Source organism: Microcaecilia unicolor, chromosome 4 (genome assembly GCF_901765095.1).
Source record: "Microcaecilia unicolor chromosome 4, aMicUni1.1, whole genome shotgun sequence".
In the NCBI taxonomy this organism is placed as follows: Eukaryota; Metazoa; Chordata; class Amphibia; order Gymnophiona; family Siphonopidae; genus Microcaecilia; species Microcaecilia unicolor.
The window spans coordinates 203,812,377-203,830,496 of NC_044034.1; the positions used below are offsets into that span (position 1 = coordinate 203,812,377).

The following is an 18,120-nucleotide window of genomic DNA, read 5'->3' on the forward strand; positions in this document are numbered from 1 at the left end:
GGTTTCCAGGTGCTTTTTGGCTAGGATCAGGCGACCCTCAGGGGGAGGAATGCTGGCTTTGGCCTAACCCCTGATAAGCCTTTCCTCAGCTGAGAGGTGCCCAGCTCTACCACTGGCTGTCTTTCAGGTACTGTGGCGGACTTGCAGCTCATCTGCATATCCTTTACAGCCTTCTCCAGGGTGACTCCCAGGTCCACTCCGATCCACTCAGGGCCTCTGCTCTTGGGGCATTTTTCTCTTTACATCTATTTTCTCCCAGTCACTACTGACCTCACCCAATTATACCTAATTCTGAATCACGCTATGGCCCCTATACACATTCTTTTCCTTGCCCTGTCCCTTCCTAATCTTTTCCCTCACCCCCTACTTCTCTCCACTACAGGAACTCACTGCCCATTCATCAACTTCATCACCTCACCTTCTCTCCTACCCTCTTCCTCCCTCTTAGCTTTTAATCTTCATCTCTTTCTTCCTTCCATTTTGCCTTCCCCATTCCACCTAAATACCTCTCGCCTTCGACACCTTCATGGCCACACCTCTCCTACTCTCCTCCGCTCTCTTTTACTCCTTCTCTGACTCTCAGCCAGTGACATCAATCCCAATCCTGACCCTCCTCACCAACTATTATCCCAACTCTACAGATCTCACCGTGACCTCTCTAACCTCATCACTATTCCTCTACTCCCCTCCTCTTCTCTGCCCTTCTCTTGTGCCCTTTGGAATACCCGCTCTATCTGCAACAAACTCTCATATGTTCATGACCTCTTTATCTCACGTCACCTCCATCTGCTCGCAATAACAGAAACCTGCTCTGCCCTGATGACTCTGCTTCAGTCACAGCCCTCTGCCATGGCGGTTATCTTTTTTCACATACTCGTCACCCTGCTGGCCGCTGAGGCGGTGTTGGATTACTTCTCTCTCCCTCCTCCAGATTTCAACCCCTTCTTCCATCTCAATCTCACTGTTTTTCCTCCTTTGAAGTCCACTCTGTCCGCCTTTTCTCTCCTCTGCCTCTTCGAATAGCAGTCATTTATCGTCCCCCTGATAAGTCCCTTTCATCCTTTCTCAGTGACTTTGATGCCTGGCTTGCCTTCTTCCATGATCCTTCCTCCCCCTCTCTCATCCTTGGTGACTTTAATATTCCTGCTAATGATCCTTCTAACTCTTATATTTCCAAGTTACTCGCTTTAACATCCTCCTTTAATCTCCAACTATGCTGCACCTCCTCCACTCATCAAAATGGTTATTGTCTTGATCTTATCTTCTCCTCCAACTGTTCACCCTCTAGTTTCCTTGCCTCTGATCTTCCCCTCTCTGATCACCATCTTATAACTTTCACACTTAAATCTCCTCCCTCCCAGTCCTGTCCTATCTTATCTAATTTATCTAGGAATCTTCATGGTATTGACTCTTATCTCTATCCTCCCATGTTTTTCTAACCTCCTCTCGATTGTGGCACCATCCACATCTGTCAACGAGGCTGTTTCTTCTTACAACAATATTCTATCCTCTGCCTTAGACACTCTTGCACCTTTGATGACCTGCCCTATAAGGTGTACAAAACCCCAACCTTGGATGACTTCTAATATCCGTTACCTACGTTCCTGTACCCGCTCCGCCAAACGCCTCTGGTGGAAATCTCGGGCCCTTGCTGATTTCTTACACTTTAAGTTCATGCTGACCTCCTTCCAATCTGCTCTTTTACGCGCCAAACAGGATTATTATATCCAACTGACTAACTCTCTTGGCTCTAACCCTCGACTTCACCACATTGAACTCTCTCCTCAAGGTGCCCCCTCCCCCAACTCCCCCTTCATTATCTCCTCAGACCCTTGCTGAATTCTTTCACGACAAGGTTCAAAAGATAAACCTTGCATTCTCTACCTCGCCACCTCTCCCTCCACTAGTCCGTTCCCCTCTCTCTCCTTCCCCTCATTCCCTTTCCTCCTTACCTGAAGTTACTATTGAGGAACTTCCTCAATATTATTCCTTTTATCTGTCACATTCTCAACTTCTCACTTTCCACTGCAACTGTCCCTACTGCCTTTAAACATGCTGTGGTCACACCTCTCCTTAAGAAGCCTTCACTCGACCCTACTTGTCCCTCTAATTACCGACCCATCTTCCTCCTCCCTTTTCTCTTCAAATTTCTTGAGTGTGCTGTTAACCACCGCTGCCTTGATTTTCTCTCCTCACATGCTATTCTTGACCCACTACAATCTGGTTTTCGCCCTCTCCACTCAACCGAAACTACGCTTACTAAAGTCTCCACCTATTACTGGCTAAATCCAGAGGTCAATATTCCATCCTCATTCTTCTTGATCTTTCCGCTGCTTTTGACACTGTCGATCACAGCATACTTCTCAATACCCTGTCCTCACTTGGATTCCAGGGCTCTGTCCTTTCCTGGTTCTCTTCCTACCTCTCCCTCCACACCTTTAGTGTTCACTCTGGTGGATCCTCTTCTATTTCTATCCTGTCTGCGTACCTCAGGGTTCTGTTCTTGGTCCCCTCCTCTTTTCTATCTACACTTTTTCCCTTGGTTCATTAATCTCATCCCATGGCTTTTCCTACCATCTCTATGCTGATGACTCCCAAATATACCTTTCTACCCCTGATATCTCACCTTGCATCCAAACCAAAGTTTCAGTGTGCTTGTCTGACATTGCTGTCTGGATGTCTCAACGCCACCTGAAATTAAATATGACCAAAACCGAGTTTCTCATTTTCTCCCCCAAACCCACCTCCCCGCTCTCCCCGTTTTCTATTTCTGTTGATGGCTCTCTCATTCTCCCTGAGCTCGAAACCTTGGGGTTATCTTTGACTCTTCTCTCTCTTTCTCTGCTCATATCCAGCGGATCGCCAAGACCTGTTGTTTCTTTCTTTACAACATCCGTAAAATCTGCCCCTTTCTTTCTGAGCACTGTACCAAAACCTTCATCTACACCCTTGTCACCTCTCGTTTGGAGTACTGCAATCTGCTTCTTGCTGGCCTCCCACTTAGTCACCTCTCCCCTCTCCAGTCGGTTCAAAACTCTGCTGCCCGTCCCGTCTCGCCAGGGTCGCTTTACTCATACTACCCCTCTCCTCAAGTCGCTTCACTGGCTCCCTATCCATTTTCGCATCCTGTTCAAACTTCTTCTACTAATCTATAAATGTACTCACTCTGCTGCTCCCCAGTATCTCTCCACACTCGTCCTTCCCTACACCCCTTCCCGTGCACTCCGTTCCCTGGATAAATCCTTCTTATCTGTTCCCTTCTCCACTACTGCCAAATCCAGACTTCGCTCCTTCTGTCTTGCTGCGCCCTATGTCTGGAATAGACTTCCTGAGCCCCTACGTCTTGCCCCATCCTTGACCATCTTTAAATCTAGATTGAAAGCCCACATCTTTAACATTGCTTTTGACTCGTAACTTCTCGCCTCCACCTACCCTCCTCTCCTCTTTCCTCTACACATTAATTGATTTGTTTGCTTTATTTTTTGTCTACTAGATTGTAAGCTGTTTGAGCAGGGACTGTCTTTCTTCTATGTTTGTGCAGCGCTGCGTACGCTTTGTAGCGCTATAGAAATGCTAAATAGTAGTAGTAGTACATTATCCTGAACATACTTGAGTTCAATGTGGTTTACAATAAATAAAACAACAGGCAAGGTTTGCAATACCATAAACAAAATATCAAGTAACAGCAGAGTAGCACAAATAAGACACAAATATGAACTAAATAATAAACCATTGATAGCCAGTTATTATCTAACACACTCCATTAATGGGTAGAAACCTCTCAAGGAGAAACTTTTCAGTCTTCTGGGAAATACCATAATCAGTAATTGTTTCTTTCATTGTCTGCATTGATTCATTGACTGCTTGAATAATTTTGTAATAAGTTGCTCTGGAGAAACCTAATAACGTACCATACTTTAATGTGATTATTTTCAATGGAAAAGTGATGCAATAATGAGTTGCTGTTCTTTACTTCCTTCTACAGCTGAATGTGTTTTTCATGGCCAGATATTTCCTCATGGAGCTGAGTTCAGTCAGGATGGAGATAAATGCAGAACTTGTGTTTGCCAGGTATGAATTGTGCATTGTTTCCATAGGTATTCATATGTAACGAGACAAAACTTGATATAATTATAATCTTCAGAACCAAGACAAGATAAAAACAGAGGATTGCTTACATAATGATGCATACACTAAGAGCAGGAGAGTCTCATGAAATAAAATAAATGGCAGAACAATATTTGCCATGCAGAGATCAATCTTCGAAGCCCATATGAATGACTACTTACCAGGGTAGAAGGGCTTTTTGAAAATCATGCACCCTGTATGGGGGAGGGAGTTCTTCAACCATACAAAGGTCAAGAGAGCCAACAGTACGCCGTTACAAGTGTGCCAATACAAGAATAAGCTATTTTCATTTTCTGATAAGTTTCTTGCACAATATTTTCTGAGTATTTTTTTGAATGTTTTTGTTGCTCTTAAGCATACCAGTGAATGTTTTGCATTTAGAAAGTTTTTTTTTACCTTTGAGGTGACTGTCCCAACAGAAAGAAAGATCACAACAAACACACACCATCCAAGGAACGACAACTAACAAAAATCCATACATCATCAAACTTAGCAGCCCCATACCAAAACATCCAAGTGGGCTACATTAATGCTAGGTCCACAGTTAACAAAACTACAACAATATCAGACTGGATCATGTCAGAAAACCTCGATCTTATCTTCATCAATGAAGCATGGATCCACGATCAAAAGGACCCCATTATCCTTGAACTATGCCCTCCAGGATACAAAATCACTCACTGAACCAGAATGGACAAGAAAGGTAGAGGCATAGCACTAATCTACCGAGCCCAATTCACCACCAAAACCATTGTCGAATCCATAACTCCCCAACTTGAAATTGTCTCAATCAGAATCCATAACAAACACCTGCTCGATCATCTGAACTGCGTCCTGTTTTACAGACCACCCGGTAACTGGAATGAAAGCCAGCCTATATTCACGGACGTCATCTCAAATATTTGTGTAAACAACTCCAATACACTAATACTAGGTGACATAAACCTTCACCTAGAAGACCCCAACTCCACCAACGCATGTGAATGTAAAGACTTCCTACATTCCTGGGATCTCAAATGGCCTAACATGCAAGCTACCCACATCAAAGGACACACACTGGACCTCTTATCACACAAACTGTCCACAGGTCATAACCTATTCATAACAGACATCAAGTGGATAGAAACACCTTGGACCGATCACTACAAACTGAACTTATCCCTAAACTGGTGGAAGAAGGGATTAAACTGTACACTAGAACATACAATCTACAGTACGAGAGGGCAAATAGACCCAAAAGTATTCTGGCAACAGATATATGACAACAGATGGACAGCACGAACAGATTCCATACACTATCTCACTCACTGGGATGATAGATGTAGAAGCGTACTAAACAAAATAGCACCCATAAAGACAAGAATATCAAGAAGACAAAACTCGATTCCATGGTTCAATGACAAATTAAAAAACTCAAAACACAATCCAGGAAACTTGAACAAGCATGGAAAAAAATAAAAGATGACATATACTCAATGCATGGAAACAAATACAGAGAAAATACAAATATGCAATAAGACAGACCAAAAGGTCCTACTACAAAACTAAAATAGGACCTACTACTACTACTATTACTACTTAGCATTTCTATAGCGCTGCCAGGGTTACGCAGCGCTGTACAAGTTTAGCATGGAGAAGGACAGTCCCTGCTCAAGAGAGCTTACAATCTAAAGGTTACAAACTATGTAGTCAGTGTAGGTAACTTACAACTTATGTGGTCAGTGTAGATAGCTTACAATCTAAAGGTTACAACTATGTAGTCAGTGTAGGTAACATGAATGGGGAAGGTGGTTAGGCGCCAAAAGCAAGGGAGAAGAGATGGGCTTCGAGTAAGGACTTGAAGATGGGCAGGGAGGGCGCATGGCGTATGGGCTCGGGAAGTCTGTTCCAGGCATAAGGTGGTGCGAGGCAGAAGGGGCGGAGTCTGGAGTTAGCGGTGGTAGAGTAGGGTACAGATAGAAGTGATTTGTCCTGAGAGCGGAGGTTGCGGGTGGGAACATACGGGGAGAGGAGGGTAGAGAGGTAAAGGGGGGCTGCAGATTAAAATAGGACCGGATTACAAAGACCTGAAGAAACTATTTCAACTCATAAATAAGTTACTAGACACCACCCCAATCATCACAACCAACACAAACAGCCCCTCCGGAGACAAACTTGCTAATTACTTTAATGATAAAATAATAAAATTACACAACACTCTTCCTCAGCATAACATTGTCATCGAAAACTTCATCGACGACTTGGATCTAACTCCTGGTGGATACCCAGCTGATCGTATCTGGTCAACATTTACTCTCCTCACCACTGAATCAGTTACTCAAGTGACTCATAGGTTCGCTAACACCCACTGCAAACTGGATACCTACCCCAGCCATCTACTTAAATCCGCCCACGACCACTTCATAGCAGACCTCACATCCCACCTAAACTTCATGCTACAACAAGGTCTCATCCCCGATGAACATGGTAACATCCTACTCACCCCAATACCAAAAGACACCAAGAAAAACACAAACGACCTCACCAACTACCGCCCAGTTGCATCTATCCCACTAGTAGTCAAACTGATGGAGAGCTTGGTGACCAAACAGCTTACTGACTACATGGACAAGTTCTCAATAGTACACAATTCACAATCACCCTCCTGGCCAAATTCAAACAGGAAATAGCTACAGGTAAAAGCATACTTCTCCTCAAATTCGACATGTCGAGCGCATTCGACATGGTACACCACAATATACTAAGACTCCTTGGTATATATAAAATATTGAGTGGAGTGGAACAGGTGGATGTGAAGCATCTGTTCACACTTTCCAAAAATACTAGGACTAGGGGGCATGCAATGAAACTACAGTGTAGTAAATTTAAAACAAATCTGAGAAAATTTTTCTTCACCCAACGCATAATTAAACTCTGGAATTCGTTGCCGGAGAACGTGGTGAAGGTGGTTAGCTTAGCAGAGTTTAAAAAGGGGTTAGACGGTTTCCTAAAGGACAAGTCCATAAACCACTACTAAATGGACTTGGGAAAAATCCACAATTCCAGGAATAACATGTATAGAATGTTTGTACGTTTGGGAAGCTCGCCAGGTGCCCTTGGCCTGGATTGGCCACTGTCGTGGACAGGATGCTGGGCTCGATGGACCTTTGGTCTTTTCCCAGTGTGGCATTACTTAAGTACTTATGGCCATTTAAACTCAAACATATCACCACCGTGGAAAGCAGCCTGCGGAGTACCTCAAGGATCACCATTATCACCAATACTCTTCAACATAATGATGATCCCACTGGCAAAATCCTTATCCAAGCAAGGCCTCAACCCGTTCATCTATGCAAACGATGTTACTTTTTTATTTATTTATTTATTTATTTATCATTTAAATTTTACATGGAGAACATGCAATATGTAATACATTGTACAGCCTGTTCGATAATAAAAGACAAAGGTAATCCTCACATTAAACTTAGAGTAATTTCAATTAGAAAAAAGAGCAAGCTATACAATTAATTAGACCACAATTCTGCCTTAAGGGGGAAGTGATTTGGACAATAGGAGATCTTTAACAAAAAGAAAAAAGAAAATACATATATGGCCTGGCCTTCTACCCCCATTTATAATTAAATGATATCGATTACTCTACAGGTTTATCAACTAGTTTTTTCATCTCCAAGAATGCTTTAAGATGTTCCGGTTCAAAAAAGGTATATTTTACTCCCAAATATTTAACCAGACATTTACATGGGTAGGCCAATAAATATGTTGCCCCCAAAGCTCGGGTTTCTTCTCTATACAGCAAAAATTTCTTCCTTCTATCTTGAGTTGTTTTACAGACATCCGGATATATCCACACTCTCTGACCACAAAACATTTTCAAGGCATTTTTAAAGTATAACTTCAATACAGCGTTCAAGTCCTGTTCAAAGACAAACGATATCAATAGAGTTCTACGTTGCTCAATATCAGGTGTAGATGTCTCCAAAATTAAAGAAATATCCAGCTGTGTTTGAAGATTCAATTGTCTGTTTGAATTATTTTTCTTGCTACTCTCTCCCGGCTCAGCTCGATGTTACAATCTACATTCCCTTCAGACACGATTTGACACAAATAACCAATGAAATTAAGGAAGGCCTGAACATCATGGACTCATGGGCAAACTCTTTCCAACTGAAACTGAACACTGAAAAAACACACTGCCTCATCCTCTCATCTCAACACAACAAGTACAAACCCGCATAGGCGTAGTTTGACTGTTTCATTTGGGGGGGCAAAGGAAGGGGCGGGGCATATTAGCATATTCATTTGCATATATGTATATGGAGGAAGGAAGGGAGCAAGAGCTGGCTTTTTTGGGAATAACCAGTGTTCGTTTAACGATGGATAGCCACTGAATCGGAGAGGCAGCGGGTTTGGCGGCAGGCAGTGGTGTGCTGGTAAATGTTTAACAACAGACTCTCCCCCCTGGTCCCCCTCTGCGCCCCCCCCCCCAAATTGCAGAGCTGGCTTTAGCCGGGGAGAGAGCCTGGTGGGGGGGGGGGGTATAAATAAGTAAATATAAACTTTTAATGTTGAGCACCTGATTCTCAAAGTGAACATATTCCAAACACTATAATGAAAATAAAATAATTTTTTTCTACCTTTGTTGTCTGGTGACTGTTTTTCTGATCATGCTGGTCTAGTATCTGATTCTGCTGCTATCTGTCCTCTTAACTCAGTTTCCAGTACTTCCTTTCCATTTATTTATTTCCTTTCCTCCTTTCTTCTTCATTTCTGGTCCTCAGCTTCTGCCTATTTTCTTCATCCATGTGCAGTTTTTCTCCTCTCTTCCTTTTCCCTCATCTCATCTCCTTCCTCACTCTTTCCTCCCCTCCATCCATGTCCAGCATTTCTTTTCTCTCCCCTGCCCTCCATCCACCCATGTCCAGCGACCCTTCTCTCCCTTTGCCCTGCAAGCACCCATACCCAGCGACCCTCCTTTCCCCTTCCCCCATGCCCAGTGGCCCTCCTTTCCCCTGCCCTCCATCCACCCATGTCCAGCAGTGACCCTCCTCTCCCCTGCCCTCCATCCACTCAGTCCAGCAGTGGCCCTCCTTTCCCCTGCCCTCTATCCACTCAGTCCAGCAGTGACCCTCCTCTCCCCTGTCCCCATGCCCAGTGGCCCTCCTTTCCCCTGCCCTCCATCCACTCAGTCCAGCAGTGACCCTCCTCTCCCCAGCCCCCATGCCCAGTGGCCCTCCTTTCCCCTGCCCTCCATCCACTCAGTCCAGCAGTGACCCTCCTCTCCCCTGCCCCCATGCCCAGTGGCCCTCCTTTCCCCTTCCCTCCATCCACTCAGTCCAGCAGTGACCCTCCTCTCCCCTGCCCCCATGCCCAGTGGCCCTCCTTTCCCCTTCCCTCTATCCACTCAGTCCAGCAGTGGCCCTCCTTTCCCCTGCCCTCCATCCACCCAGTCCAGCAGTGACCCTCCTCTCCCCTGCCCCCATGCCCAGTGGCCCTCCTTTCCCCTTCCCTCCATCCACTCAGTCCAGCAGTGACCCTCCTCTCCCCTGTCCCCATACCCAGTGGCCCTCCTTTCCCCTTCCCTCTATCCACTCAGTCCAGTAGTGACCCTCCTCTCCCCTGTCCCCATGCCCAGTGGCCCTCCTTTCCCCTGCCCTCCATCCACCCAGTCCAGCAGTGACCCTCCTCTCCCCTGTCCCCATGCCCCTCCTTTCCCCTGCCCTCCATCCACTCAGTCCAGCAGTGACCCTCCTCTCCCCTGCCCCCATGCCCAGTGGCCCTCCTTTCCCCTTCCCGCCATCCACTCAGTCCAGCAGTGACCCTCCTCTCCCCTGTCCCCATACCCAGTGGCCCTCATTTCCCCTTCCCTCTATCCACCCAGTCCAGCAGTGACCCTCCTCTCCCCTGCCCTCTCTTCATCCCACCCTCTTCCTGTTCCTTCTCCCCCCCCCCCCCCCCCGCAGCGAGCCAGTTCTCCTCCCTCCCTCCGGATCCATCCCTCACCAACTTGATCTTCGAATTCTTCGCCTGCCCGCTAGCGCTGACTCTCCCCTGCCGGTTCGTGCTTCAAAATGGCCGCCGAGACTAAGTCTCGCGAGGCCGGCTCTGGAAGTCTCGGCGGCCATTTTTAAAGCGCGAACCAGCAGGGGAGAGAGCGCTAGCGTGCCGGGCAGACAAAGGATTCGAAGATCAGGTCGGTGAGGGATGGATCCGGAGGGAGGGAGGAGAAGGAACGGGGAGAGGGCGGGGCGAAGGAAGAGCTGCCTGGTGCCGGCCCTGCGTTTGGGGGGGCATTGCCCCCCCTCGCCCCCCCCAGTCTACGCCCATGACAAACCCACAACCATAAACACCCCAGAACACACCCTCCCTATCTCAGACAGCCTAAAAATACTCGGCGTCACAATCGACCGCAACTTTGCTCTCGAGAGCCAAGTATAAACTCTGTAATAAAGAAAATGTTCTACTCAATGGGAAACTTAAATGCATAAAACCTTTCTTCCCGAGGGAAATTTTTCGAAACCTAATACAATCAGTGGTCCTAAGCCATACAGACTACTGTAATGGAATCTATGCGAGATGTAAAGAACAACTCACAAAAAAACTCCAGACCGCCCAAAACACAGCAGCCAGGCTGATATTTGGTAAAACACAATTTGATAATGCTAAACCCCTCCGAGAAAAGCTGCACTGACTCCCAATCAAAGAATGGATCATCTTCAAAATCTGCACCCTGGTCCACAAAATTATCTACGGCATAGTCCCAGGATACATGATATAACTTATAGACCTACCAACCAGGAACAGAACCGAATCATCACAAATATACCTAAACCTCCACTACCCAAATTGCAAAGGACTCAAATACAAAACAACCCATGCATCTAGCTTCTCCTACATAAGCGCACAACTATGGAACGCACTCCCAAAACCTGTGAAAACAATCCATGACCACCTAAACTTCAGGAAATCACTAAAAACCAACCTCTTGAAAAAGGCTTACTCCACCGATCCAACGTAAATCCCCACACCCGGCAACACAGCAAAACCAATGATCGTACTGGACAATATACAATCTTCCCTCCCTTCGACCTTCATGGTGCCTGAAACGCACCTACCTTATTCGACTACAACATAACCTTGTATTTGTTCTCAAACGGACTTGGTGAATGCCTTTACGGTATTCTGTAAGTAAGCCACATTGAGCCTGCAAATAGGTGGGAAAATGTGGGGTACAAATGTAACAAATAAATAAAATTATAGACTGGGATTCCGATGTCTTTTCCTTTTATATAATCCCTGTCTATAATTTTCTAAGACTTGTTGGGACAGTCACCTCAAAGTAAAAAAAAACCCAAAACAAAATATTCAACATCAGTGATATACTGAGTAGTTCATTACTAGTGATTACTGATGTTGAATATTTTGTAGTGGGAATTTCTGCGTATGTATACAAATTTTTGATTCCCATTTCTCCTATTATATTTAACATAACTGGGGCAACAGTGTGCCCCTATTTGGCTGTAAAAGGTAAGTTGCAGCAAAGCAGGTGCCGATATCTGCAAATACGTTTTCCTCAGGCTGTTAAAGCCAGGACGTCTCAAATGCAATCTGTATGTCCTTTCTAAAATGCCACATCACACAAATGAGAACTTGTTTGCTTTGGCTTATAACTATCACTATAATACAAAGCCCAATGTAAAAATACACACACATTTGATAAATATCTTATGAAAGACTCCTGAAGAAATTAGAAAGTCATGGGATAGGAGGCAATGTCCTATTGTGCATTAAAAACTGGTTAAAAGATTGAAAACAGAGAATAGAGTTAAATGGTCAGTATTCTCAATGGAGAAGGGTAAATAGTGAAATTATGAGCTGTTTTAGATAGGATTTTTTAAACTTGGTTAAGTATTAATGTTTTATTACTTTGTATGGATGTTTGTTTTGCTGTGCTTTCCTATCGATTAATGGATTTCTTACATTTTTAATTTTTAATGTGTAATTTTAATTTGTTTTGTTTTCTATATTTGAATTGATATACTGATATTGTAAACTGTTCTGTTTTGCTACTGCAATAAGTAACAGAATAGTAAATAAATAAACGATAGTGGAGCTCCCCAGGGGTCTATGCTGGGACTGCTGCTTTTTATCTTTAAACAATTTTTTATTGATGGTTCAGCATGTTACACATGTACATACTTATGTTATTCAAAAAATTGTCATTTTATAATATTAACACGCATGTGAACATGGATCATAATTTCCTGCTATTGAATTTTTGATTCCCCCCCTCCTCCCCTCTCGCCCTCTATACTCCCCCCTTCACCCTTCCCACCTGTGTAATTCTTAACAAAATGCTTATGGTTATACTGTGAAAGAAACGTCCATATAAAATATAAACTATTGACAGGAACTCTGTAGTCATTGTTTATTATTACACTACTTTGATGTACGTTTGGGACTGCTGCTTTTTAGTATATTATAAATGAGATGGGAATAACTAGTGAGGTAATTAAATTTGCTGATGTCACAAAGTTATTCAAAGTTGTTAAATCGCAAGAGGATTGTGAAAAATTGCAAGATGATCTTACTAGACTGGGAGACTAGCAGGCTTATTTTTGAAAGAGAAGGGTGCCCATCTTTTGACACAAATCAGGAGATGGGCGTCCTTCCCCCAGGGTCGCCCAAATCGGCATAATCGAAAGCCGATTTTGTGCGTCCTCAACTGCTTTCTATCGCGGGGATCACCAAAGTTCATGGGGGCATGTCGGAAGCATAGCGAAGGCGGGACTGGGGCGTGCTTAACACATGATCGTCTTCGACCGATAATGTAAAAAAGAAGGGCGTCCCTGATAAGCACTTGAGCGACTTTAATTGATCCATTTTTTGTTACGAACAAGCCTCAAAAAGGTGCCCGAACTGACCAGATGACCACCGGAGGGCATTGGGGATGACCTCCCCTTACTCCCCCAGTGGTCACCAACCCCCTAAAAACATCTTTTAAAATATTTTTTTCCAGCCTCTGTGCCATCCTTAAATGTCATACCCAGCTCCATGACAGCAGTATGCAGGTCCCTGGAGCAGTTTTAGTGGGTACTGCAGTTCACTTCAGGCAGGCGGACCCAGGCCCATCCCCCCTCCCCACCTGTTAAACTTGTGATGGTAAATGTGAGCCCTTCAAAACCCACTGTACTCACATGTAGGTGCCCCCCTTCACCCCTTAGGCCTATGGTAGTGGTGTACAGTTGTGGGGAGTGGGTTTTGGGGGGCTCAGCACACAAGGTAAGGGAGCTATGCACCTGGGAGCAATTTCTGAAGTCCACTGCAGTGCCCCCTAGGGTGCCCGGTTGGTGTCTTGGCATGTCAGGGGGACCAGTGCACTATGAATGCTGTCTTGGATTTGGTCGTTTCCATTATCGCCGAAAATCGGGGACGACCATCTCTAAGGATGACCATCCCTAAGGTCGACCTAAATTTCACGGTATGGGCATCCCCGACCGTATTATCGAAACGAAAGATGGACGCCCATCTTGTTTCGATAATACGGGTTTCCCCGCCCCTTCGCCAGGACATCCTGCAAGGACGTCCTCAGGAAAACTTGGGCACCCCTTTCGATTATGACCCTCTAGGCATCCAAATGGCAGATGACTTTTAATGTGAGCAAGTACAAAGCGATGCATGTGGAAAAGAGGAATCCGAACTATAGCTATGTGATGCAAGGTTCCACATTAGGAGTCACCGCCCAGGAAAAGGCTGTCATCATTGATACGTTGAAACCTTCTGCTGAATTTGCAGTGGCGGCTAAGAAAGCAAATAGAATGTTAGGAATTATTAGGAGAGTGCTCTCTGCTGGCAGCTATCCCCTAGACCGGGCAACGATATTTGGGCGCCAATTTAAGATGTGCACCCAACTAATCTGCCTTATGAGCCAATTAGTTCCAATAATTGGGCACTAAGTAGCATTAATTGGCACCAGCATGAATTTGTGCACACATTGTGCTATGTGCTGTTCTATGCTCTAAATCCCATAGCACGTAATGCAAAAGGGAGTGTGGCCATAGGAGGTGCATGGGCGGGTCAGGGGCATTCCTATAATTTGTGCACAGTGTTATAGAATACAGAGGATGTGCGCCCAAATTGGGCGCTGGGAATTACACCTGGTTTTCAGCAGACATAAGTCCTAGTGTCCAAAATTGGTACTCAGTGCTATTCTATAATGGGTGCTTATCCCGCTGCTTTTTAAGCACCATTTACTGAATCTAGCTCTATATAATCAGCAGCTACTGGAGCAATTCTGTAACCTAGGTGTGCATTGATTAGTAACATAGGCGCATGTATGTAGATTTGTACTTGCAACTTAATTGTTTAATGAGCCACTTATCATCACTGAGTGGATTTAAGTGGAATTTATGCACATGCTTTGCTAGGCATATTCTGTAAAGCAGCATGCATAAATTCTCACACGTGCAGCCAAAAAGGGGGCATGGCGACGGGAGGAGTGTAGGCATGCTGGGCCTATCAATCACATCTATGCACATGGTTATAGAATTTGGGCCAGTGCGCATAGATGTAGGCGCATGCATTTACACAAGCTTTTCACTGGCGTGAATGGACATGCCTAAATGTAGGTGCATCCACCCAGCCCAAGGCATATTCTATATACTGTGCCTACATTTAGGCATGTCTAATAGAATACACCTAGGCATCTGTATCAGACACACCTAGATTCTAGATAGTATATAAAGAATCTAGCTCTATGTGTGCATTATGTGTGCAAATGTTTGGAATTCTAGTATTTACATGTGTGTGCTGCACTTATACACGTAAGTGGCAACATGGTGCCTAAACACTATTCTGCAAATATCTGCTTAACGTATGTGGAGGGGCATAATTGAACGAAAACGTCTATCTCCATGGGCGTTTATCTCTGAGAACGGGTCCGTGAAGGGGCGGACCGAACCGTATTTTCCAAAAATAATAGACGTCCATGTTTTATTCGACAATTTGTGAGCTGGACGTTTTTGTTTTTCAGTGATAATGGAAAATGAAAGCGCCCAGCTCAAAAATGAATAAATCCAAGGCATTTGTTCGTGGGAGGGGCCAGGATTCGTAGTGCACTGGTCCCCCTCACATGCCAGGACACCAACCGGGCACCCTAGGGGGCACTTTTACAAAAACAAAAAAAAGGTAAAAGAGCTCCCAGGTGCATAGCACCCTTCCCTTGTGTGTTGAGCCCCCCAAATCCCCCTCAAAACCCACTGCCCACAAGTCTACACCATTACTATAGCCCTAAGGGGTGAAGGGGGGCACCTACATGTGGGTACAGTGGGTTTGGGGGGGGGGGGTTGGACGACTAAGCATTAAGCAGCACAATTGTAACAGGTAGGGGGGGGATGGGCCTGGGTCCACCTGCCTGAGGTCCACTGCACCCCCTAACAACTGCTCCAGGGACCTGCATACTGCTGCCAGGGAGGTGGGTATGACATTTGAGGGTGAAAATAAAAAGTTGTGAAACATCATTTTTTTGTGGTGGGAGGGGGTTAGTGACCACTGGGGGAGTCAGGGGAGGTCATCCCCGATTCCCTCCGGTGGTAATCTGGTCATTTAGGGCACTTTTTGGGGCCTTATTCGTGAAAGAACAGGGTCCAGGAAAAGTGCCCTAAATTCTAGCTACAAACGCATACTTTTTGTCCATTATCGGCGAAAGGCGCCCATCTCTCCTCGGCTGATAACCACGCCCCAGTTCCACCTTCGCCATGCCTACGACACGCCCCCGTCAACTTTGTACGCTTCCGCGATGGAGTGCAGTTGAAAACGTCCAAAATCGGCTTTCCATTATACCGATTTATTCGTTTTTGTGAGATAAACGTCTATCTCCCGATTTGGGTCGAAATCTAGGCGTTTTTCTCTTTCAATTATAAGGTGGATAGCATGTATATGTAAGTGTGGTCTACAAAGGGGTACAGCGTGGGCAGGGCATAGGCATAGCTCCCATTTGCATGTACAACTTACAGAATACTGCACATGCATCCTTGCTACGCCTAGGTGGTCGCATTTACACTGGCTCTATGGCTGGTGTAAATGTAAGCATCTAAATGTAAAGCATATTAATACCTGGTTACACTACTGTTTATAAAGGAAAGTAGATGCCTACTACATGCCCTCTGGGCAACAAATTGGAAGTGCTCAGCTGTAGAACTTCCCCCTAAGGGCTAGAGTCTATATATAGAGCCTGAAAAATCAGCGCGGAATACATTTCTGCCTAAATGTATTCTTTAAGCTGTGCCTAACTTTAGGCTCGGTACATAGAATATTCTTAGTTGCCGTTCCAGCAGTTAGAACTACGTGCATTCATTTATTCCAAGGAAAATATGGCGTAAATGCCAGAGCGTAGACGTAAGCACAGAGGGGCATATTCTATAACAGTGCACATAAATGTTGGAACACCCATGAAACACCCATTTCCCTGCCCATAACCATGCATCTTTTTTGCTCCACACATTAGAATTTAGGCACTGTGCATTGCGGAATATGCTTAGCAAGTTATGCACGTAAATTTTAATTATTCCCAGTTAGTGCTCATAAGTGCGGTTAGCTTCTTAAACCAATTAAGTTACATGCATTGTTATAGAATACGCTTGGATTTCAGTGCTGAACGCTAGGCACACTGTCCAGCTTATTTTCGAAAGAGAAAGACGCCCATATTTCGACCCAAATCGGGAGATGGGCACCTTTCTCTCAAGGGCGCCCAAATCGGTATAATCGAAAGCCGATTTTGGGCGCCTCCAACTGCAGTCTGTTGCGGGAACGGACAAAGTTGACGGGGGGGGGGGGGGGTGTCAGAGGCATGGTGAAGGCGGGACTGGGGCATGTTTATTGGTTGAGGAGAGATGGGCACGCTCGGCCGATAATGGGAAAAAGAAGGGCGGCAATAGCGAGAATTTGGGCCGCTTTTTTTGGACCCTTTTTTTTTTCATGAACAAGTCCCCGAAAAGTGCCCCAACTGCCCAGATGACCACTGGAGGGAATCGGGGATGACCTCCCCTGACTCCCTCAGTGGTCACTAACCCCCTCCCACCAAAAAAAAAAAAGAACTTTAAAAACTTTTTCCAGCCTGTATGCCAGCCTCAAATGTCATACCCAGCTCCATCACAGCAGTATGCAGGTCCCTGGAGCAGTTGTTAGTGGGTGCAGTGGACTTCACCCAGGTGGACCCAGGCCCCCCCCCCCCTGTTACACTTGTGCTGCTAAATGGGAGCGCTCCAAACCGCCCCCAAAACCCACTGTACCCACATCTAGGTGCCCCCCTTCAGCCATAAGTGCTATGCTAATGGTGTAGAGTTGGGGGCAGTGGGTTTTGGGGGGCTCAGCACCCAAGGTAAGGGAGCTATGGACTTCGGAGGTATTAAAATTTTTTTTTAATTGTTACAAGTGCCCCCTAGGGTGCCCGGTTGGTGTCCTGGCATGTGACAGGGACCAGTGCACTGTGAATCCTGGCCCCTCCCATGACCAAATGCCTTGGATTTGTTCGTTTTTGAGCTGGGCGCCTTCGGTTTCCATTATCGCTGAAAACCTATACCGCCCAGCTCAAATCCGCCCAAATGTGATGTATTTGCCCGGCACAAACCGTATTATTGAAACAAAAGATGGACGCCCATCTTTATCGAAAATATGGTCTGGCCCGCCCCTTCGCGTACCCGTCCTCGGAAATAGACACCCATGGAGATGGGCGTTCGATTATGCCCCTCAATATAGAATCCAGGGGTAAATGCATATCTGAGTAGTTTAATTAAGGACAGCTTTTTTTCTTCTCTAATTTTTTATTTTTTAATTTTCAAGACATACATATTCACATATACACAGGAAACTAACCAAGTCCACATCACGGAGAGAACTGAGATACAAACTATAAAGAAATTCAAAGGAAATTAAAGAAGAAATTCCATACCACTTTTACATTTATACAGTTATACCTATTTATCAACTAATTCCTCA

The 18,120-nt window shown here is 45.1% G+C and overlaps 1 protein-coding gene across 3 annotated transcripts in view; it reads left to right on the forward strand.

Annotated features, from left to right (window-relative positions):
- VWCE (von Willebrand factor C and EGF domains) overlaps window positions 1-18,120 on the forward strand; it is a 333,354-nt gene that overhangs the window by 188,816 nt on the left and 126,418 nt on the right. For all 3 annotated transcript variants that reach the window (XR_003941942.1, XM_030201137.1, XM_030201138.1), the window contains one exon: window positions 3,986-4,071. Coding sequence is in view for 2 of the 3 variants with exons in the window: in XM_030201137.1 (XP_030056997.1) it covers window positions 3,986-4,071 (86 nt within the window). In the remaining variant the exon portion in view is untranslated. The remainder of the gene's footprint in view (window positions 1-3,985; window positions 4,072-18,120) is intronic.